Raw genomic sequence first — 22,604 nt, forward strand, 5'->3', positions numbered from 1 at the left:
TTCAGGTCAAACCTCTACAAATTTAATAGATCATTTTAACCCCTTTTACACTGAGGGAGATTATAACTACATCTAAATGTTATGGGGGATTCAAAAGGTTTTCCTTTAGATTAGGTGAACACTGTATTATTTACATGATTATAAGAAAGATCAACATGGCCGTCGGTGTCATTGCACACTTCTAGTCGATAGCAAAAATTATGGTAAGTGTGTATAATCGCACAGAATAGATTTGAAGCAGTCAGTCTCTTTTTATTCATCAATGTTTTTTCATACAGTTAAATTCTCTCTCTATCCACAGAGGTCCCAACAGCAGATCCTAAGAAACCAGATTCCAATGCGACAATGTCCCCAAATCAGAAGGAGGAACTGGACCAAATGAGAGCCAAAAAGCTGGCAAATGCAGTCCACTACATTTGGGAGACGGGAGAAGACAAATATATGCTGCGTTACTTTCACACTGGCTTCTGGTTGTCTTGTGAGAAACACAATGACGGTGCTGGTGAGGGCTAATGCTTCTGCACTACTTTCTGATACATGATTGAGACATTGATAATGATGTTAAGTGAGTTAAAGAAAAAATATAATGCAACAAAACATCAAAATTCACTGTTACTGGCAGAATTATTTTGCCTCTTTTGGGCCAATTCGAGTCCAAATGAGTAAAGCACAATTAACACATAACTACTGTCATGTGGTCAACTGTCAAAGCTGTTCTTGATACTAATGTCCTGATTTAGTCCCTTTGAACATCTGTTTCCTGTTGTGGCCTTTCTTTCCTCTCATTTATCCGCCATGGGGGTCACCCCAGTTCTCAACATCTGCTACAACAAGACAGTCTTACACAACTGAGAGGACACGGCTACTTAAGTTTCTTAAGTTACATAATATGCATCACTGTTTTAAATGTGATAGATACAGACAGATAGATAGATAGATAGATAGATAGATGGATGGATGAACGGATGGATGAATGAATGGATGGATAGATGGACGGATAGATGGATGGACGGACGGATGGCTGGAAGGACGGACAGATGGATGGATGGATGGATGGATGGACGGACGGATAGATAGGTAGATAGATAGGCGGACGGACAGACGGATGAATGGATGGATGGACAGACAGATAGACAGACAGATGGATGGACGGACGGATGGATGGATCACCAAGAAAAAGTCTGCTTATTCTTCACAGGTGAGAAATGTCGGAGCTTCATTGAACTGACCCCTGGAGAAACACAAGGTGAGATGTTTATGAGCTATACATGTAGAAAAACTCTTAAAATTTACATGAAATAGCTCATTTCTGTTTCTGTTTCATATCCTGTAGGAGTTCTGTGGCTCTCAGTCATATCAGAGTTTGCATACATCAGCCTCCTGGCGATGGGCTTCCTTCTGATGTGGGTGGAATTGCTGCTCCTGTGTCTGAATAAGGAAATGTATGCGCTCAAGATCAATGCTTTTGCTGCCATCTGCACTGTGCTGTCTGGTGAGTTTCTGAGTGCTTTGGGGAAAAAATATGGTTCCTAATCAGTACGCAACAGAGACAAAGAGGGAGAACAATATCTTTTCTACATTTTAGGTTTGATGGGAATGGTGGCACATATGATGTATACAACAGTATTCCAGATGACTGTCAGCATCGGGCCCAAAGACTGGAGACCACAGACCTGGGACTACGGCTGGTCATTTGCGTAAGTCTCCATCTTTCTCGTGTCCATCTTTTTATTCAACTTTTCTTCTACTCTCCCCTTCTCTAAATGTGCTTTTCTTTTTTCTATCAAATACCTGCAATATACAATTTCATAACTTTAATAATTTATATACACCACCCGGCCAAAAAAAAAAAAAAAAAGTCTCTGTTTGGATTTTAATAGGCAAATACTTAAGAATCTATGGATGGATAATTTCTACAGTGATTATTATGTTTCTAGCATGTTATATGTTTGGTAACGGTTCTTTTAATCCTAAAAGTTGGAGTGTGTAGCTTTTCATTTCTTAAACAACCATGTAGGAAGACAAATCATGGCCATATTCCAGGATGATTCATCAGGTTCAAATTGTGAAAGAATGTTTGGGAGAGAGCATGAAGAATCATTTCACACATGAATTGGAACCTCTGAGCCCTGACCTTAATTTCATTGAAAGTAGACTTTACAGAGTGTTTGACTCTTGCATTGTCAATACAAGATCTTGACTAAAAATTGATGCACCTCTTGTTGGCGATAGCCTAAATGTTATTTCCATCAAGAAGTGCATCAATTTTTGGTCAAGATCTTGCTTCTTATATTTCTAATAAATGCTGTTCTGTTTGAACTTTCTAATTAAAAAAATCTTTAAAAAAATGTATCACAGTTTCCACAAAAATATTAAGCTGCACAACTGTTTCCAACATTGATAATAATAAGAAATGTTTTCATGAGCAGCAGATCAGCATATTAGAATGATTTCTGAAGGATCGTGTGACACTGAAGACTGGAGTAATGATGCTGAAAATTCAGCTTTGCATCACAGGAATAAATTGTATTTTTGATCACATAAATGCATCCTTGGTGAGCATAAGATACCTCTTTCAAAAATATAAAAAAAAAAATCTTGGAACAGCGTTAAATTACAAATCATCATTAAAAAAATAATATTTTGACACTTAAGTTTCCACTTGTGCTCCTCCACAGCATGGCATGGATCTCCTTCAGCTGTTGCATGGCAGCAGCTGTATTCACCCTGAACTCTTACACCAAAACTCTGATCGAGAATAAGCACCGTGCCCGGATCCGTCTGGAGGAGTCCCGTGCCGCCAGCCACGCACCGCCCTATGATGAGGTCATCACGACCGGTGGTGGGAGCCTCTACTCTGTCAGCCGACTGGTTCAGCAATGCCAGAAGGGTGCATTTATCGACACTGTGTGGACCCCCAGGGAGGAAGGGTCTGGTGGGGGTATGGTGGGCGCGAAAAGTCCTCATGGACTGGTACTAGTGGGGGGGTGCAGGAGAGAGGGATGCGAGGACTGCGAGAGAGAAATGGATGAGATGGAAGATGTATTAGAGAGGGAAGGGAATGATGAAATGTGCTGAGGAGATGTGGACGGTGCAATAATAATGTCTGGATCTGATGAAAGGGACATTTGCACAGAAGAACGCCCAACTAAACCGCAGGAAGTCCTTCATCATTAGCAGCATCGGTGACCAAGTTTACATGCATATAATTTTCTAATTACGATCCATACTTTGATTAAGCCTTTATTCTGAAAAAGACGTTTACATGCTTTGCAGCTATTGAAATATTCCTGTATTCACATAATCAGCATATTTCGAATAAACACACCTGGAGGTTCTTTCCCTGTTAGATGCATTGGATTTTGGACTGTAATTTAAGCATTAAATGTCATTCAAGTCCTTACAGTTGCACATAAGTGTGGGACCCTGTGTGTCAATTGCAAAATGTAGCTCATTATGTTTCTTTTACTCTTTGTAAAACATTAGTAAAAAAAATCTTTCTTCATTAGTTTGTGTTTGGGAAAGTTACTTTTAAAAGTAATGCATTACAATATTGCGTTACTCCCTAAAAAAGTAACTAATTGTGTTACTTTATTTACTTTTTATGAAAAATAATGCGTTACTTTACTTTTGCATTACTTTTTCTCACCTGGGCTGGGCTTGCTTGTTTGTTTTTTAATAACAACAAAAAAGTTCTATTTTTGGCAAATGTAAAGGCCCTTTCACACCAAAAGTGAAATGAATAAGCCTCAGGCTGAAGGAAATGCATATATACACCTGTACAGTAGAGGGCGATACTCAAACAAACCTTTCAGATGTGCTGCCATTCTGGATTAAAGAAGAATAGGATACAGAAGAAGGAATTTCAACACTCTTATTTCTAAATCTAATCTAAAGTCATTTTTGCTTATTAATATGGTTGAATTGGATCATTGAAGGTCAGCAGCAAAGACTTTGGTTAATAAAGTGAGATTAAATACATAAACCCACGGTTTCACAGACAAGGCTTAAGCTAGTCCTAGACTAAAATGCATGTTTGAGCTGTTTTAACTGAAAGCAACTTGCACTGACATATCTTAAAATAGGTCAGTGCCATTGTTTTGTCTCAAGATGCACACGTTTTTTTTCTAGTGTATGTTTATAAAAGCTACTTAAGTATCCTAATTGAACTAAGGCCTAATCCTGGCTTAGTCTAAGCCCTGTCTGTGAAACCGGGCCAAAGTATATTTGTGTAAGTTTAATATAGTTAATTATCACAGGTTTGTGTAAAATTCTGAGTTTGCATTTCACTGCTTTTATTCATTTTGAGGAATACTTAATGTTTTCGTGCAAGTGAGATGAGTAAATGCATGTTTACATTTAGTCTAGAACTACAATAAAGGCCCGTTCACACCAAGAACGATAATTATAAAGATAACGATAAAGATATTTCTAAAAATTGTTCTAAATATATATATTTCTTTCCCAGCTGTTGAACGATAAATCACTAACAGCCAATCAGAATCCATTGTAATTCAAGGGCTCGCGCATTTAAAATGGCAGACGACATTACGGAGAAGTTAATCGCCGAGGTCTAGAAAAAGCCACCACTGTTTGACAAGTCAAACCTCCTTTTCATTGATACTCTAAAGAAAATGGATATATGGAAAACAATTGGTCATACCCTCGGAATAAATGGTGAGAAGTATTAACGATACGGTCATTATGCCAGGATAGCAAACTGTGTAAAAAATTTTTACCTCAGGTATCCAGCGCTAGTTTCGACAACATTATCTAGCTTCCTTTGAAGTTGCATTGAAAAAGACTAGGCGTTGTTTTTATTCCAATATATTGACTTCGTCAGCTAAATTCACTGTTAGATTAGATCGATTTCACTAGTTATTCACTCACTGCTGGTTAAAGCTGTGTAAATGCAACAAGAACACCAAAAATAAGTTGTACACGCTTTGAAACCGCGGCGCGTGAGGCGAGCTTAGAATAAACAGACCATTGTCATTCGTTGGTGTGGACGCAAATATAGTTATCGGTCTTGGTGTGAACGGGCCTTAACCATAATGTTTACACAGTGCACACAACACCTCTGCACTTTATTTCTCTCAACATGGGGACAGGAGAGCTGTCAGTTAATGTGAAAAAGTAACTTAGATATTTTGTTGTAAAGTGAAAAAGTAATGTGTTACTTTACTAGTTACTTGAAAAAGTAATCTGATTACATAACTCAAGTTACTTGTAATGCGTTACCCCAACACTAGTTCACTCGATTCAGCTCAAGGGTTTTAGCTTCAGGAATCCTAAGAACATTTGCGCTTTCAATTATGTCTGGGAGGCTCATTCGGATGACATCTGGCTCTCTAGGTTATGTCAATCTGTACAATCATTCTTTACTTCATTATATTTTGCTTTTTTAATAAGAGAACCAAGCACAATATCACATAATCTGAATATACAACAAGATGGAGTGATGGACAGATTACAACAAACAGGAATTCCAGCAGCTTTAGACAGATGCTTTCAAAAGCTGGACAGAAGATTATGTGAATAATCTCCCCAGTAAGAGACAGAGATCAAGCGAGAGATGAAGAGAATGAGAAATGGTATGAAAGAAAATCAAAATCACAAAGGACAAAAGAGGAGAAACACTTTTTCTTATGTTTTAAGTGAATGTTTTTTTGATGGTTAGGTTACAGCATGCATATTCAGGTTATGCTAAAGTATACAAGCAATTGCAAAAACGTTAGCTGTCTAAAAAAAAAAAATACTTGTGATACGTCATCTTTACAGCACTGTAATGCAATAATATTAGGAACACAATGTAATATAGTGCAAAAATAAACCATGTAAAGCTTGTTTGGATGAAATAAAAATAAAAAGCAATGACTCCATATCTTAATGTGGGAGAATAATCAAACAATTTCAACAACTTCATCGGTTTCACTTACAACACATTTTGGTACCCCACTAGACACTAAACAACGACATACTTCAACTGAACATAAATCTACAAACTACAATCTAAAATAAAGTCTATTAGAATTACTCTATAGGGTGTGTGATTAAACGAAGTGCCGTGCAAACCTCTAATTCAACAAATGCATGACAGAAATCAAATATACCAAATATATCAATCAAAATGGAATGCACTATTTTTTAAACAGATACCTATTGCTTAATAAAAAGATTTGTGAAACTAGCAGAACACAATGGCGACACAAATTAAGGATGGTGAATCTTTAATGAGCACATTTAATATACAACAAATGCACGTGAAGTCAAGCATGACATGATTATGATTATGTTGGATCATTTATGATCATACTGAATGAGATGTAGTGCAGCTTCGCTTTCTTGGACGGCTTGGATGAACTCCCCCTCTGCGACTCGCTCTGCATGCGTGAGAGAATTTACTTTGTAAGTGTTGTCTGTATGCTAATATCTTTGGAAGCTTGTTTCCTCCACGGAAAAAACTAAAACTAAAAATTGATAAATAATAAATAAAAAAGAAAATTGTGACTTTTTATCTCACAATTAAGACTTTTCTCAGAATTACGAGTTTATTCTAACTTTATCTTGCAATTTGGACTTTAGGACTTTAGCAGTTTATATCTCACAATTCTGAAAAGGAAAAAAAAAATCTTACTTTTTATCTCAGAGTTGTGATACAAACTCACACTTTTTTCTCACAATTGCGATTTTACATCTTAATTCAGACTTTTTTCCTTGCAATTCTGAATTTATATCTAACAATTCTGAAAAAGTCAGAATTGCAAGGTAAATAAACTCAAAATTCTGACTTTTTTCTCAGAATTGTAAGATATAAACCCACAATTGTGAGTTATAAAGTCCAAATTATTATTTTCTATTTTTTATTACATGGCGGTAACAAGCTTCCATAAATAACAACTAAGAAAAGATCATCTTTAGTTTTCTTACCATTGTCCTTTTTTTCAAAGATGGCCCAGAGTTTCTCTGCTCTTTTCTCTGGCGTGCTTTCATCACTGGGAAGATTTGCCTGCTTGTCTTTGGGTATGAGTTTGAAAAGGGCCTGATGGGAAATCAGAGAAAGCTGAATCAAGTTACTGGCTTGAATGAAGTCATGGAATCACTGAATTAGAATAAATTAAAAATTTTTTATTAACATGCAAAATGTCAAGACCCATAAAACATTATATGAGCAATATCACACCCGTAGCCGTGCGATATGGCGGTATATCAACACGGCTGTGATTCAGCCGTAGGCAATCACAGTGTGCTGATATACAGCCATATTGCATGGCTACGAGTGTAATATTGCATTTACACTAGTTCGATGGCACAAGTGTGTAAATAAATAAGAACAACAATGGAGTGTCTTTAAAAACCCTCTTTTGTGAGGAACTACTTCCTTCCGTCAGTTTAACAGTTGAGCCCAAGCCTCCGTTACTAATTCTAAAACGTCACTTCAGAACTAGTAATGAAGGAACGTTGAGTCGCTTCGTTGAAACTCACTGTAATATGTAGAGTATTATGAGAGAGAGAGATCACCTGAGCGAGTGTATTACCTGCATCTAGGTGATATTCTTCAGGTCAGTCTTATATTCATAACCACAAAATCAGTTTGAATGTCCGCTGAGGAAAGCGATACCTTTTGTCTTTGTCCTTTTAACATTTAAGACATTCCCATGACAGCGCAGGTCAATGCATTTGTCAGTTGCGTCTCATAAGATGTTTAAAGTAAAAATGTCCTTGTTTCCTTGTTTCAGTCCATTCCAATATAAAAGTCTTTGCGATGGATATTCATAAAGATGGTCTTTGCCGCCATCTCATGGCGTATTAATGTAACTTTCACTGAAGTCGAAATCCCTAATGGACTCTTTCTCAATACCAAAAAAATACGGCATGATATTTATATAAAATATTAATTATTGAACAATAATATTTAAATTAACAACAATAGCCATTATAACAGTATAAGAAGTAAAATAGGAAATAAACACAAGCAAACAGTTCAGTCAAACGTACAAAAGCAGCGCTGTAGTTCGTACAGGATTTAATTTCAATGTAAATATAAAGTTATGAAAGTTAATATAGCCTTTAAGCCAAATCTGTTAGCTCTGGAACAAGTATTAGATTAATAAGACCAAAGATTGTCCGTTTGACATACCTAAAACGAATTATACCTCATGTTTAAACATTATCTACATAAGAGCTAGTGGCAAATTCCTAAAGGACTGGCTGAGATGAAGCTGTTCTCTGTGGGTACATGAGTGCTGAATGGTCGCTGATGGCCTGGAGCTCGCATCTCAGAAAGTGTCTAAACAAATTTTCAAATAGGGGCTATGTTTACATATAAATCGCATATCTGAGGTCTAAATAACTATATTCTTGCCTAAAAAACTCTTAAAACTAAATTCCAGTACAAAATAACAGTAGTATCTATAAAAATATGGTGGGTTTACTCATCCGCCGGTGAAACGGTTCCCTGCCGATATTGGTAGAATATCGCATGGCTGGAAAGACCTCTCAGCCAATCATTTGAGAACCAGAAAGAACTGTTGTATAAATTACTTTATACAATATTATAGTCAGGGCCATAGCTGGGGTTACTGGGGCCCATGAATTGTGGGGGGTAGAGATTTTAGAAATCTAATTCGGGAGGGGTTCTCCCTCAGTAAAATCATCACCACCTTTTGCCCCGCTAGTGACGACCCTGAGTACACTAACAGTATTCTTTAAAATAGCTATAGTAAAATAGTAATAGTATTCCTTTAATAAATAATTATTATGACCTTTTCTGTTCAGTCAGAGATTTTTTATGGTGTTATGGTGATGCTGTTGTTGGACATTACATGGGCCTATTCTTTGGACAACATCTTATGACGCACAAAGGTGTATTTCCAAATCTTTTATTTCTGTAATCCATGCTTAGCTCAGTTTTAATGGATTCTGTTTAGGCTATGCGCTAAATTTATTTTCCCCCACATTCCCTCAGCTCTCTTATCTGTTTGGCCTGAGTGCTATATATGTCTCGCTCCTTCTTTAGAGCTTAACTTGCTTGTTTGCATGCTGATTCGGCTCACCCTAATATAACTGAAGTTACCTAACAATAGGTTAATACAAATAGATGAAATGGTGCCAGCTGTGCCAATCTTACTTAAGAGCTTTGGCAAGATAAAGAGGACAGTCATATCTGGAGTGCTCTTCTAAACCAAAATATAAATCTGCATGATTCTGAACAGTGTGAAAAGGTATTATAAATGAAAAACTAAAATGAACAGACTTTCAATTAAATTATCCAAAACATACTGAAAAGGAAATGAGAACATTTTCAGTAAATAACAATTTTAATTTCGGTCTGTTCACTTCAGAAGACTTGGAATATTGTGCGCAAGTCCTGTTCATACCAAGAACAGTAACTATAACTATAAAGTTTCAATAATCGTTCTGATCATTTGAGTATAGCAAAGTCCACATCACAACTATAATGATAAGGACACAGAGGAATGATATCATTGGAATCACTTTCAGAATGTTTTTTTTCCAGATGGTGAATGATTAAAACATTAACAGAAGCCAATCAGAATCCACCCAACATTAGAGAGCTTGAGCATTTAAAGCTGCAGACAACATAACTGCGGCTACAATAAACAGGACGTTATGTTTTGTTGAGGTGGACACAATATAGTTATCTTCCCTGATGTGAACGGGCCTTAAGTCGTTTTGGAACTCGACAACCCCCATTAATTTTTATTGAATGCGATGCAGTGTGAACTTTCTGTTTCTGTTCCCCACGAAAGAAAGTTATACAGGTTTTGAAAGACGTGAGTAAATGATGAAACTATTTTTATTTTGGGGAGATCTGTTTACCAAAATCTATTTAAAATTCATTTATTTCATACTTCATACATAAGTATACTTCTAATCCATTAACATATTTATTGACGTATCACTTAAGACATACTGATATAAAATTACAATTAAACTTTATTTGTAATATTTATTTATTGCACAATGCACATTTCTTAATATCATGCCTAAAAGGTGTTTTAATATCACTATTAATAAGGATTGTATGATCTTTGTATAATATCAGTCTTTAAATGCAAGATATTTAAAGTGTATACTTGCAATAGTTCCACTTTAGCACAATCAAATATACTTAAGTATATCTTTAGTTGGACCTCAGCACTACTTCCACACAATTAAAGTGCATTAAGTACAAAATTAGTTAGCAGACTTTAAGTATACCAGTTTAATACTGAAAGTACAATTGCAGGGCATTTTTATTTAGCACATAAATATGTTAATGTATTTGTAGTATACTTAGCACAAAATAAATGCATTTCAAATACATTTTAGTATATTTTTTTCACCAGGGTCTACACCAATAAACAAGTCAAAATAAGGGCTTAACATCTCAGAACACAATTCATAACGCAACACAAACATAAGTCGCATTCTCAGCATTCTTCTTTTGAAGAGAATCTTGCTGAGCAATTCGAAGTTTATCTGAATTAAACACACGGTTTAATGGCACAGGCATTTGAAGGAAACTCTATTGTCACCTTGAGTACTCGCGTACAACAACCGTAATGCAAGAACACGTTAACTATTCGCAACAGGATCGCAGAGCATTCCCAGTTGTCGTAATCCAAAAGAAAGCCCTGCTTTGATGTAATGTTACACTGTTTTTTTTTTTTTTTTATAAAAGTTGACTGTCTCCAGATGATATAACATAAATAAGGGATATCATTTATTCTATTGATTCATCTGCAACATCACTGTCCAACACCCTAAACTATTCCCTGGGAAATTGATCGGCCATTTCTGAGAAGAAGGCTTAAGAGTTGACATGTCATTGAATCCCCCTGTGCCCATGGTCTTAAATCCTGATTGCACATTGAGGCGCTTATCTCTCCCATAGTACCCACCACCGAATCCTTCTGCCTCCCTCTGCAATGAGTTCTTATAGAGCTTGGGCTTAAGGGTGATGTCACTCCATGCTTTAATCACTGATCTTAGGTCAGCTTTGATGTTAAATGCTCTTTATGGTTTAATCGTCACTGTCGAAACGACCTGACTCTGCGTCTGAGACACACTCAATCAGCCGTGAACCCTTATAGCTTAGGTGAGGTGTCGCCCCACCAGACAAACTTCCCAGCCCCACCAAGCACACTGGTGAAATTTTGCAGACTAAAAAGGTCAGTTGTTCATTGTCAATCGTGTAGCAATATATGAATCACTGACTGCTCACACAGAAGTCACTTTCATATCAAGCAACTTTCTGTTGGTAAACATAGCAGATTTGTGTGACCAAACTGAACACGAGCGAAATCTGTGTGAGGAACCTTTTTGGCCTCAATCGAAACCCCCGATCACATTAATTCAGAAATGGCCTGATTTTGCCTGTAAAATTTCACAGAGCAATGGTAATTGTGGTTGCACCTTTACTGTCTGAGAGAGTTTATGTTAATGCTATTTCTCTGAGAAAAGCGAAGTCCACAACACAACTATAACCATAACGACACAGTAAAACCAGAATCACTTTCAGAAAAAAATTTTCCCAGATGATGAATGATAAAAAACATTGACAGCCAATCCGAATCACCCCCAATTTTAAAGAGTTTGAGCTTGAAACTCCCGACCACATGGATTCAGTAATGGCTGCATTTCACCCAAAAAAATTTCAGAACAATGCAAAATTTAAATGCACCTTTACTGTGGACAGAGTTTACGTTAATGTTTTATCTTAATGTATTCACAAAAAGTGTTGGCATTTTTAAATGTACCTTTAATTATCTCTACATAAAATGCCATCACTCTTCATTTAATTAATAGTCTGGCATTTAATTTCATAATCGCAGTTGTTCCACAAGTTTCTGTTCTGACTGTACATTTACCCACCAACTGCATGGCTAATAAATAAATAAGAATTAATTATTATTATTATTATTATCAGAACAACACATTAACATTGACTAATCAATGAATAAGTCTGGGGGCGGGACTATCTGTCTGACCAATAACAGATGGAGGGAGTGTTCAGGGGGAAACCTGTTTAAAATCAGTGCTTGAAATAAGAGATGCACCGATGTATCGACCAACAATCGGTATCGGCCGATAAAAGCTATTATTATCACTATCGGCCATCGGCCAATTGTTTAAAAACGGCCGATGATCAGGGCCGATTATATCCTGTCACTCAAAAGGGTGCGGAAAAACGTGTTCAGACTGCAACTCATACATACTGTGTGTGAAGAAAATCACTCTTGTGTTGAATTTCTTCTTCTTCTTCTTGGCGGTTGGCAAACTAGCTTTTGTGTTGAATTTTAACGCATTAACAGTTTAAAAATAGTGACGCTGAAGCAGGCTCTTTTTGACCCTATGAATCACCCGTATTTCAAGCCAGGGTTGCCATGCAGGTCTGCGTTTTTATTTTTATTTTTTGCTACATCAAATATTATTTGTAGCGCCTCCCGTCCAATAATCGCAAAAGGCTTTGTTACTTCTGTTTCAGTTTTCAAATTCTGTCCATTTTATAATGAAATTCAAACAATAAATGGCGTTTTGACGCTCTTAAATGTGAAGTGTCAGATCGCTGTAATGCCTCAGTTCAGGCGGCAGCTCGGAGCGCGAGTCTTTTCTTCCTCTTCAATACAAGTTATATCTCGAAAAACATGCATGAATATCAAAGGTATGTTGAAAGATATAGCCTAGTACAACTTACCAGAATGTATCACGTCTCATGTAATCACTTTATTTGTGCTTCAACCGCGGAAAGACGTCAATAAAACAGCTTGTGACATCATGTCAAATTTACCTCAGGAATGTTTTCCAATGATCACAGTTCCTTAGCTATATATAAAAAAACACTAGAGAGGAGCTTATTTACTGTAAATTATGTTTATGTAAATTTGCCATGAAGACAACCAGTGCTTATGAAAACTACCTTATGTGATACTAAGTTTTATACAAACATTTCAGTTTTTATTTGAGTGTATATCTGAAAATAAACAGCAGCTGAATATAAAACTTCTGTTGTTAATTGTAACCTCTAATATTGTAGTGTACCAAATGAGAGGGTTCCCTGTATAGTTATTATTTGGGAGAGATTTTTTTTCCTTAAGAAAAACCAATCTCTCAGTATATCATTCTGAATAATCGGCTATCGGTATCGGCAGAGAAATTTAGTATCGGTGCACCTCTACTTGAAATGCCGGTATGCGTAGTACTGGCACTTTTCTATTTTTCCCTTTAGTGTACTGACACTTCCAACATGTTGCATGTATGGAAGCCCGCCACGCCCTCCCTTCTTCAGGAATGCGTTTTGAACTGAGCATCGGGAGTACTGGAACTTTTATTTTTCCACTTCAAGCATTGTTTAAAATGGTGAAGAAATTACACTCTTCAAGCTAACAAAGAATATCAGGAAGATAGAAAAGCATAATATTTTTTCATAATACATGCTATGATGGATATGTTGGGAAATGAGTAAATCTGTGGTATGGTAGTTTGTCCAGTAGGACACAGCTCCTTCAGCAGCTGTTCTTGTGCATTTTATTTGAAATCTATTCAATGTCTTACCTCGCTGAGTTCAATCACTTCAGGTTTTGTGACGTAACCATTCTTGTCCACATCAAACAGTGAGAAGACCCACTCCAGCTTCAAGGTCGACTTGCCTGAGGAGGTCATGTGAAGAGCAACGACATACTCCTTAAAGTCTAATGTTCCATCATCATTGGTGTCAAAGGACCGAAAAACGTGTTGGGCATAGGCCTTGGCATCACTGTCGGGGAAGAATTTGGCATAGATCTCCTCAAACTGTTGTAGTGTGATGCGACCTGTAGGACACTGCTTCTGGAAGTTCTCATACCACTGGGTGATCTCAGCTTCAGAGAACCTGGTGGTCAGCTTGAGGTCATCCACAATCTCTTTGGGAATCCCTCCACTCTGTGCGTTTCCCATGGCTTCCCTTTGAGAAATATAAAAGAAAACTTCTTAAGATTAAAAAAAAAAAAAAAAAAAAAAGTGTACAGGAGTGAATTTGACTGAATCTGAGAAGAACAAGTGTGGGTCATATTTTACCTCTTTTTTTTTTCTAATTTGTCATGAAATAATGCCATAATACCAAACATCTTCCTAAAAATTTGCCGTATTGTGTGTGAGAGAGAGAGGGACCATTTACAGTCCATACAGTTCCCTGTCATTGTTAATCTCTTGTCGTAGTCATGTTTATTTCACTCGAGTATCCAACTTTTTCATAATGAGCCTAATGCGTTTTAGATTATGGGAGGTTTTATCACTCAATGCTGCAGTTAATGAACATATTTGATTAAGGCAACATATATTACTGCAGCGATATTTAAAGGGATAGTTCACCCAAAATTGAAAAATTGCTGTTAATTTACTTCACCCTCAGGCCATCCAAGATGTACTTGTCTTTTTTTCTACAATAGAACAGTAAAGAAGGTTTTTAGCTGAAACTGTAGTCCTTGGTGATTCATGTAACGCAAGTCAACAGCTACCGTCACTTTGAGAGTCAAAAAAACATATACAGGCAAAACAAAATGAATACCCGTGGCTCCATAACGATACATCGAGGTCTTATGATGTGAAACTCAAGAAAATGAACATTATTTACAACATTTTTACCTGTAATCCACAGCCTCGGCAAATGATCCTGAACGCGTTCGATGCAGTCTGGAGCGCAAACTTCCTGTCGCATGATGACGTATGCACAGGAGCTCAAACATTCGGAATCTGTGAAAAGTCAACCTTCCCAATTGAGATCACGCAAGTGAACATAATCTTAATTTTTTTATGTAGGTTGTGGCATCCAGGATAAGCACAAGAAAGTACTTCTTTGATGAACAGTACAACACGCATGTCTTCCCTCTCTGTTGTAAACAAACACAGCGTCAGCATACGTCATTATGCGACAGGAAGTTTGCGCTCCAGACTGCCATGAACACGCTCAGGACCGTTTGCCGAGGCTGTGGATTACAGGTAAAAATGTTGTAAATGATGTTTAGTTTCTTGCACAGACTGATCGTTACACTTCATAAGACCTCAATGTATCGTCAGAAGCCACAGGTATTCATTTTGTTTTGCCTGTATATGTTTTTTTCTACTCTCAAAGTGACAGTAGTTGTTGACTTGCATTATATAAATCACCAAGAATCATGGTTTCAGCTAAAAATCTTCTTTACATTTCTACTGAAGACAAAAACACACCTACATCTTGGGTGGCCTGAGGGTGAGTAAATTAACAGCAAATTTTCATTTTTGGGTGAACTATCCCTTTAATGCATCCATAATTTTGCTGTGGAAATAATCAAGATTTTGGTATTATTCATTGTCTGTTGTAGTAATTTATTAATGCCTTTACACTTTTAAATTTCCTTTTAATGTTCAATGATTGAAGGGTGAATAGAATAATGTCATCTCATTGTACCCAGTTTGTGAAAACACTTATTATTGCATTCATAGTGTTAACCTTTTGCTGATTGTTTATAGTTTAACAGAAGTTACTCCCATAACTCATGCAAAGCATCATGGGGCGTATAGGAAAAAGGTGGATACCATTCCTGCTGATAAATTAGTATCTGTGTTGCTGAAAAACACTATAGACCTTGGAGAAAAAGAGGAAATGTGACTTATCTTTTTAGAAATAAAAATACATCACTTCTGAAATATGTTCCATATGTACCATATATATATAATATATACATATCTATGGGTCCAACATTTTGTTCGCAGAAATTTACAAATTGTAACTTATACAAATTATGGTTTCATACTATTATGTGCATAGCTGACATTATGTGAACTATTAACAAGATTCTCAAGTAAAAACACTCATTGGATATGCCTTACAACTCATTAAAAATGAAAGTGTCCTAATCAAAAAGCGGTTCAGTCTACGCGTTTTTTTTATTTTTTTTTTTTTACAGATTTAGCCTGATATAAGTTCCTTCCTAAATTCCATATAGCTTTATTTAATGTGGACAGAGTTAATTAAAAGGAATTAAGAAATAATAAAAAAACAAAAAATAAAAAAAAAACACTGTAATAAAATAAACTCAGAAGGATGTAAGAAGTCGCATGGGGTAAGCCACTGACTGGAATGCCTCAACAAATGTTTAATGTAGTGATATAATGATTAATATGTGCAACTTAGTAAAGAATATGCAAGATCTGATTATTATTGTACTCTAGAGAGAAATCCAAATATATATATATCTGTATAAATATAAAACAACATGCTTACCTGTGGTTGTGGTTTAAGGATGAAGAATCACGGGGCAAGTAATCAAGGTGGAGTGTGGAAGAGTAATGAGGCCGTATTGAAGGAGGTGGCTACCCCTCCATACTGGGTTAAGTCAATTACACAAGATTTCACAAGGCTCTGCCAGAAAGAGATTTACATTTCATAATGCACAGTTTCTGTTCTTAACCCCATTTCCATTGTAGTCACATTTTCACTGTTTCAGCTAAAAGGCGCTGACAAATGGCTAAAATAAAGTACACCTTGATGAGATGAATTGTACTATACAGCCAACTGTTTGCCACAATAACAGATTTTTTACGTTTTGTTTTATGTTTAGATTTTTGTAGCTTGTTATTTGTGGTGTTGGTTGTGTTATCTATGGCAAAGATTGCCATCTTTAAATATAAAACATAGTTCCAGAAACACAATAATACCCTTAAGGGGTGAAGAGATGTCAAACATTAGTGTCCAGAGAGAGGGATTTCTGTTCAGATCTTCATTAATCTCATTAAACTAAGTGGTGATGGTCTTCCCCCTCATGGTGCGTTGCCAGATTTACAGCATCTTAATCTAGTGACCTTTGGGATAAAAACTCATCTTAAATTCAGTTATAAAAAGACAAAGAAATTTACTTGAAATTCTCATGTGATGCATCATTATTAGATTATTCCTGATTAGAAACATTTATTAATTTAGGGTGAATTCAGGTAAACTGAGACTTTTTGCCATTTAGATGACTGGGAAAAATTGTCACAGTTATCCTGAATTAATTAATTTACTTATTAAATTTGAATGTTGAAAATCTGCTCACTTGAATTCAGTCCCATTATTTTGTTATTTTATTTTATTTGGATGATAGCAGTCATTAATATCACCATAATGTACACAATTGTTTAAAAGTAATTTTAGAACAGAAAAAGACATTTCTGTTTCCCATTGACATTCATAAGCTGTCCTTATTTTTAATCTGTATCCTTCTCAAACATTAAGTTTATCTTTCCTCCTTTTTAAGCGTTGGATTTTCTCTGGGTCATAAATACATCCTGACAGTCTTGTTCTGATCAGCTTACTGTCCCTAGTCTACCTTGTCTGGCCTACGATAATGTCCACATACCTGACAATCCCTCAACTTTTGCTCTATAATGACAGAGGGAACACAGAAATAAACATGGCAGAAAGGAGTTGTTTAAGGAGGGAAAGAACAAGATCATGTGACAGGGAAAGGGATCCCAAGCTTCTGTGCACAGGTCATATAATGACTGGTATACAATTAATTACGTCTTCCTATACTTATTTAATCCCACATAATGTCAATTTAGTGTAAACGCTCCCCAGTGAGCAGCATGTCCCAAGATTTAACAGGGAATCCTAATCTATTGTGACTAATCGATAGTGGCTAATGCCTAATCTATGGTCAATGCTTAAGACAAGCACTGTCAAAAGACTACTTTTTTCTTTGTCAAATGTGAACATAGTGAGCTGCTTAACATAAAATACAGTTTAAATGCATATTTTTTTGCTATTAAGTAACACAAAATATTACATTTAAATTTGGTAATGTAGCAGCTTGTTGGTTTGTAGTTCCATAAAAGAAAAACAAACAAACAAACAAAAACGTCTGATCATTTTTCTTACCATAACTGGTAACACTTTATAGTAAGGTTCCATTAGCTAATGTTAGTTCATGCATTAACTAACATTAACTAACAATGAACAATGCAGTATTTATTAAACTTTGTTCAAAACGAATGCACTATCTCTGCACGCTATGCAAATTCTTATTCTAACCCTCCACCTCCCCAGCACCACCTGCCTAGATCTGTTACAGGGCAACCTGGTCTCATAGGAAAGACATACCTGTGGGAACATTTTCGCGAGTCGCCAAAATACGTACCAATGTGCACATATCACTGCAGTTTCCAACAGAAATGAACACTAGAGGTAGTAAAACGGCAAGCGCTTTTAATCGTTTTCATACAGTTACGATTACGGGGTCAGATTATGGATTAATAAAGACTCGTTTTCATGTCTCCTTGCACAATATTATGATTTGTAAACAAATATATTTTGGACTTTGCATTGCTTAACCAGCTCCATATGTTTCGCTTTTTTTTAACATAAGTTGTACTTAAGACGAGGAAGCCTTGGGTACGAATCCCGTGAAAGGCGAGTTACGGTAAAAGAGCTCAAAGAGAGATCTAAACAAGGTAAAACGGCACGATTATGGATGCTTTTTATGTCACATTTGCTTTTGTTAACACTATCGGGTAGGTTTAGGTGTAGTGTTGGTGGTACGTTATTTTAAAACGCAATGGAGTGCAAATTTCAAATCAGAACTGCAGTGATTCATATAAAAACCAACGTCATAAAAATGTACCATATTCTCGTTTATCTGTTCCGGCAAAAAAAATGAAAACGCTTTTAGAGCCACTCAGTGGACATTTCACATCGAAACTGCAGTGATATGTACGTATTGGTACGTATTTTGCGACTCGCGAAAACGTTCCCACAGGTAGGCTACGTTTTTCTAATGAGACTGGGTTGTACAGGGGGGTTTCCCTCTCTCTCAGCAGCAGCACGTTTCCATTCACTTTGGCCAAGACCAAACCTATACATTATATTTCCATTAATAAAATGTTTTACAAACTATCCCGAGAGTTGTCATGACTGAAATAAAACTATTCATTGTTAGTTCATGTTAGCTCATGTCTATTAAATAACGGAGTGTCTATTTACATTAAGTGCAAGCGTCCCTTGTTGGCAAACACTATTTACACTAGCTCTGCCCACCAATGTCTGGTTGGGCCACTCAAGTTTTAAAAAAGACAGTCAAAATTTAACGTTCTTCAGTGGCGCAGCAGTACTTAAGGCGCAGCGAGTAAGGCTCGCAAACCTGGCTTTTAACGCGATCGATCCTCCTTTATCCGAGCTCGCATTTATTTTCAATAAAAATAAAAATAATGTTCTAAAGTGGAAATGAACTGTGAACGGGTGTTTAATAATATTAAAAATGTTTACTGGGTAGGGTTAGGGGAAGGAGTAGGGAGGGTTTTTATTCTCCCAATAAGGCAGCATCCATTTAATAATTTTAACAAATATAATCATTTACACTTTATGATATTATTGTTAAAGTACAAAAACACTGAGGTGCAAATAGTATCTGCCGATATAAAGTGTAGATAGCCTCAAATTACTATTTACTCTTATTACAAAGAACTGATACTTTTACATGGTGTAAATAGAATCTATCGCTATTTTCACCTAGTGTAAATAGCATACCGCTAAGAAAATGCTGCTGTCACTTAGTGTAAATAGAATATTTTGCTATTTTCACTTGGTGTAAATAGAATATATTGCTATTTTCACTTAATGTAAATAGCATCTACAGCTATTTGCACTTAGTGTAAATAGCATCTATCGCTAAGAAAATATGCTATTTTCACTTAGTGTAAATAGCATCTATTGCTTTTTGCACTTAGTGCAAATAGCCGCTGCCATTAAATATGAACTTAACTTTTTATTCTAACAATGTCGTAGTAAATGTTGAAATTAATAATAACTCAAATTAATAAATATTTAAAATAAGTATTTTTCATGGTTAGCCTCAAAAATCTCAAAAATCTGTCCAAATGATTTTTAAAGATGTTTAATTTCACAGATTCAAATCTTTTTGAAAGGAGGTGGTTATTTGACCTTTGGGATCCACCATATCTGCAAACAAAGATTTCCAGCTCAACCAAAAAACAAAACAAACAAAAAAAAAATTTTCTACTATTTGCTTGCTCCAGCATTACACCAATGTACTAATTTAGCACTATGGAAATTGCATAACTATCATTGATTTGCATTTGTATCTCTTTTCCTACAGAGTAGGCTTACTTTTCTCACATTAAGTGCAAATCTTCCTTACTCACTCCAGTCTGTACCACACAGAAATGCCACTTTTAGACCACATGTGCTAATAAGTTCCAATCCCATTAGAAGGCTTAAAACAAGAAAAGCCCTCAGAGATCAAGTGTAAAACAGGAAAAGACCCTAGAGCTAAATAAAGCCCAGTGTGTTTATGTCTTAGACTAACTGTAAGCTTCTTTTTTCTTTGTTTACTGGAGACACTTTTAGAAGAGGCAGAGAAGTTGATCTACTTGATATTGCATTAAAAATAACAATAATGCACTCTTATTCATCAAACATTTTGTTATTTGTTTTGTTTTACAATTTGCTTAAGGTAAATTGTTTTTGTATGTTTTTTTATATGCATTTTGTAATTTATTTATTTGTAAATTTATTTTGTATGTCACACCATCTATGGCAAAGAACAATGTAAAGGGAAAGTAATTCAATACATTTATTTAAAACGCCTTTTAATTAGTAAAAAATTTTGACTAATTTTTAATTAGTCAAAAATGGTCAAAACAATTTTTATTCATACAAAAGCCACGTGACCGCTATCAACTCTTGCCATAACATGAAATGTTCATGTTTGTCTCCACCTAGAGATCACATGAAGTACTGCAAATTATTGTACTCTGATTGGTGGGTCACGATTTGCTGTCTAAATACAAATAGGCCACTTGAAAATGTTCATTTAACAGACAAACAATACTGACAATTTGCTAAAAATGAATCCATTTTTTGATAACTAAAAATATAACTAAAACACACTTTATAGAGAATAAACACTGCTTTTGGCCATGAATTGCTAAAACAGAAAATAAATGTTAAAAATGTTGCATACATGTTAACACTAGTACAGTTTAATTTCTTGTAACAATCGTGTAGTAACGTTCTTTCTGACCTTTGTTGTAGGCTATAGTAACTGAATAAACTACAATAGTAGCCTATTACATTAAAACATATTTAGATAAAAAGTACAATATAGGCCAAATGTTATTTAAGTACAACAGCTATTTACCTAAGCAGGGTGTAAGGTCAGGATATTCAGTTCGACAAATAAATTTTTTCTTTGAATCTCAATGTCCAAATCTGTAAGGCACAAAAATCTTCTTTTAAGGGAGTCTTTTTATATATAAAAAAATAGAAATGAGAAATAAAACGTCAAAAGTCAGGGTCCTCTGTGAACACGATGTGTACTATATATTTTCCTGCTGAGGTTGCGGGCCAAACGTTCCACGGCATTGCCAATTCCGCTCAGATCCTTTTGTTTTGGAATACCCTCAATGTTGCCACTATACCACATGACCCAACCGCCAAGTGATATCAGTACCAAGACGGCCCCAGTGTAGACAAGAAGGTCCCCGAAATCTCTCCCCTTCGTTTCCAGTGGCACAAAAAGCCCCACAAACAGGGCCGCAAAGCCAAAAATGTCGAAAATAACAGCAAAGCCCAGGGCCACTTTGCAGTGTTTGAGACCAGCACATGCCATGGTAACTGTTGGAGACAAATATACAGTATGCCTAATAAATATTTCTGTAACATATAAATGAATGCATTTATGAACAAAGTATAATATGATACATAATACGATAACAGTGTAAAATTGCACACTGCAAATAATAAAAGGATAACACACACTAAGCAAAATGAAGCCAGATACACAACTGTGTGTACCTTTCTAGAAAACTATTTTGGGTCTTGAAGCAAAAAGATGTGAAGCACGTCTAAACTATTAACTTTAAAGCGACCAACATAACACTGCACTTTCGTCCATTATCATTTGTTCAAGGAAAAATCATGTGCGTTCAACACTCATAGACAGACAGTCTTATCTACTCAAAAACATTACACAAACAACGTTTATCGACCTCAGAAGCATTATTCAATAAACTGACCTTGATTCTCGGTATCTTCACTTCACGAATATTAAATATTTCATCGCTTTTCAGGTGTGGTTGAGTCAGGTATGGACTACAGTCTACCTGTTTGAAGCTGCTTCCGGACCCTCCCAGGCATGTTGATATTTGACACCACCGGAATCGGCCCTTTCAAACTTAAATCAGTTATTACGCTGTCATCACATCAGAAATCAAACAAAAAGAAACAAGGACTTCCTGCACTGTTTGATGGAGACCCCCTTTTTATGTATTATGAATTTACAGTAACTAACAATAATTAGCTAGACGTTATAACTAGCACCTAGCCTATACAACTAACAATATAACTACACAACGAACTATATAACTAACAATAATTCTGACGTTATAACTCTCAATTGCGACTTTATATCACGCATTCTGAATTTATAACACGCAATTCGAGTTTATATCTCGCATTTCTGAGAAAAAAAGTCATAATTATCAATTAAGCAATTATCTTTGAAATTGTTTTATTATGTGGCAGAAACGAGCTTCCTTAATTTTATCTTAATTGTATTACCACGGATTCAAAATAGCCTACTGAG

The 22,604-nt window shown here is 35.9% G+C and overlaps 2 protein-coding genes across 2 annotated transcripts; one reads left to right on the top strand and one right to left on the bottom strand.

The window, feature by feature from the left end:
* The first annotated feature begins 516 nt into the window (after positions 1–516).
* On the top strand, positions 517–3,416 carry si:ch211-232m10.6 (uncharacterized protein LOC572203 homolog). Its single transcript, XM_051873499.1, has 4 exons — positions 517–1,246; positions 1,334–1,492; positions 1,586–1,697; positions 2,679–3,416. Exons 1-4 carry the CDS (start codon positions 1,114–1,116, stop codon positions 3,076–3,078), a joined length of 804 nt encoding a protein of 267 aa, XP_051729459.1. The 5' UTR covers positions 517–1,113; the 3' UTR covers positions 3,079–3,416.
* Positions 3,417–5,195: 1,779 nt separating this feature from the next.
* On the bottom strand, positions 5,196–16,774 carry rcvrn3 (recoverin 3). Its single transcript, XM_051873501.1, has 4 exons — positions 16,247–16,774; positions 13,561–13,948; positions 6,931–7,042; positions 5,196–6,383 (listed from the first exon to the last, which is right to left on the bottom strand). The coding sequence occupies exons 2-4, from the start codon at positions 13,939–13,941 to the stop codon at positions 6,301–6,303; spliced, it is 576 nt and encodes a 191-aa protein (XP_051729461.1). The 5' UTR covers positions 13,942–13,948; positions 16,247–16,774; the 3' UTR covers positions 5,196–6,300.
* Positions 16,775–22,604: the final 5,830 nt, after the last annotated feature.

The sequence above is a fragment of the Ctenopharyngodon idella genome, chromosome 19, assembly GCF_019924925.1.
Source record: "Ctenopharyngodon idella isolate HZGC_01 chromosome 19, HZGC01, whole genome shotgun sequence".
In the NCBI taxonomy this organism is placed as follows: Eukaryota; Metazoa; Chordata; class Actinopteri; order Cypriniformes; family Xenocyprididae; genus Ctenopharyngodon; species Ctenopharyngodon idella.

Excerpts from the sequence above, each read along its gene's own strand:
- si:ch211-232m10.6 (XM_051873499.1), top strand. The coding sequence starts at position 1,114 with ATGGATGGACAGACAGATAGACAGACAGATGGATGGACGGACGGATGG. Across the intron at positions 1,493-1,585 it reads CATCTGCACTGTGCTGTCTG|GTTTGATGGGAATGGTGGCA; the intron begins GTGAGTTTCTGA and ends TCTACATTTTAG. Across the intron at positions 1,698-2,678 it reads GACTACGGCTGGTCATTTGC|CATGGCATGGATCTCCTTCA; the intron begins GTAAGTCTCCAT and ends GCTCCTCCACAG.
- rcvrn3 (XM_051873501.1), bottom strand. The coding sequence starts at position 13,941 with ATGGGAAACGCACAGAGTGGAGGGATTCCCAAAGAGATTGTGGATGAC. Across the intron at positions 7,043-13,560 it reads AAGTGATTGAACTCAGCGAG|GCCCTTTTCAAACTCATACC; the intron begins GTAAGACATTGA and ends ATTTCCCATCAG. Across the intron at positions 6,384-6,930 it reads CTTTGAAAAAAAGGACAATG|AGCGAGTCGCAGAGGGGGAG; the intron begins GTAAGAAAACTA and ends TCACGCATGCAG.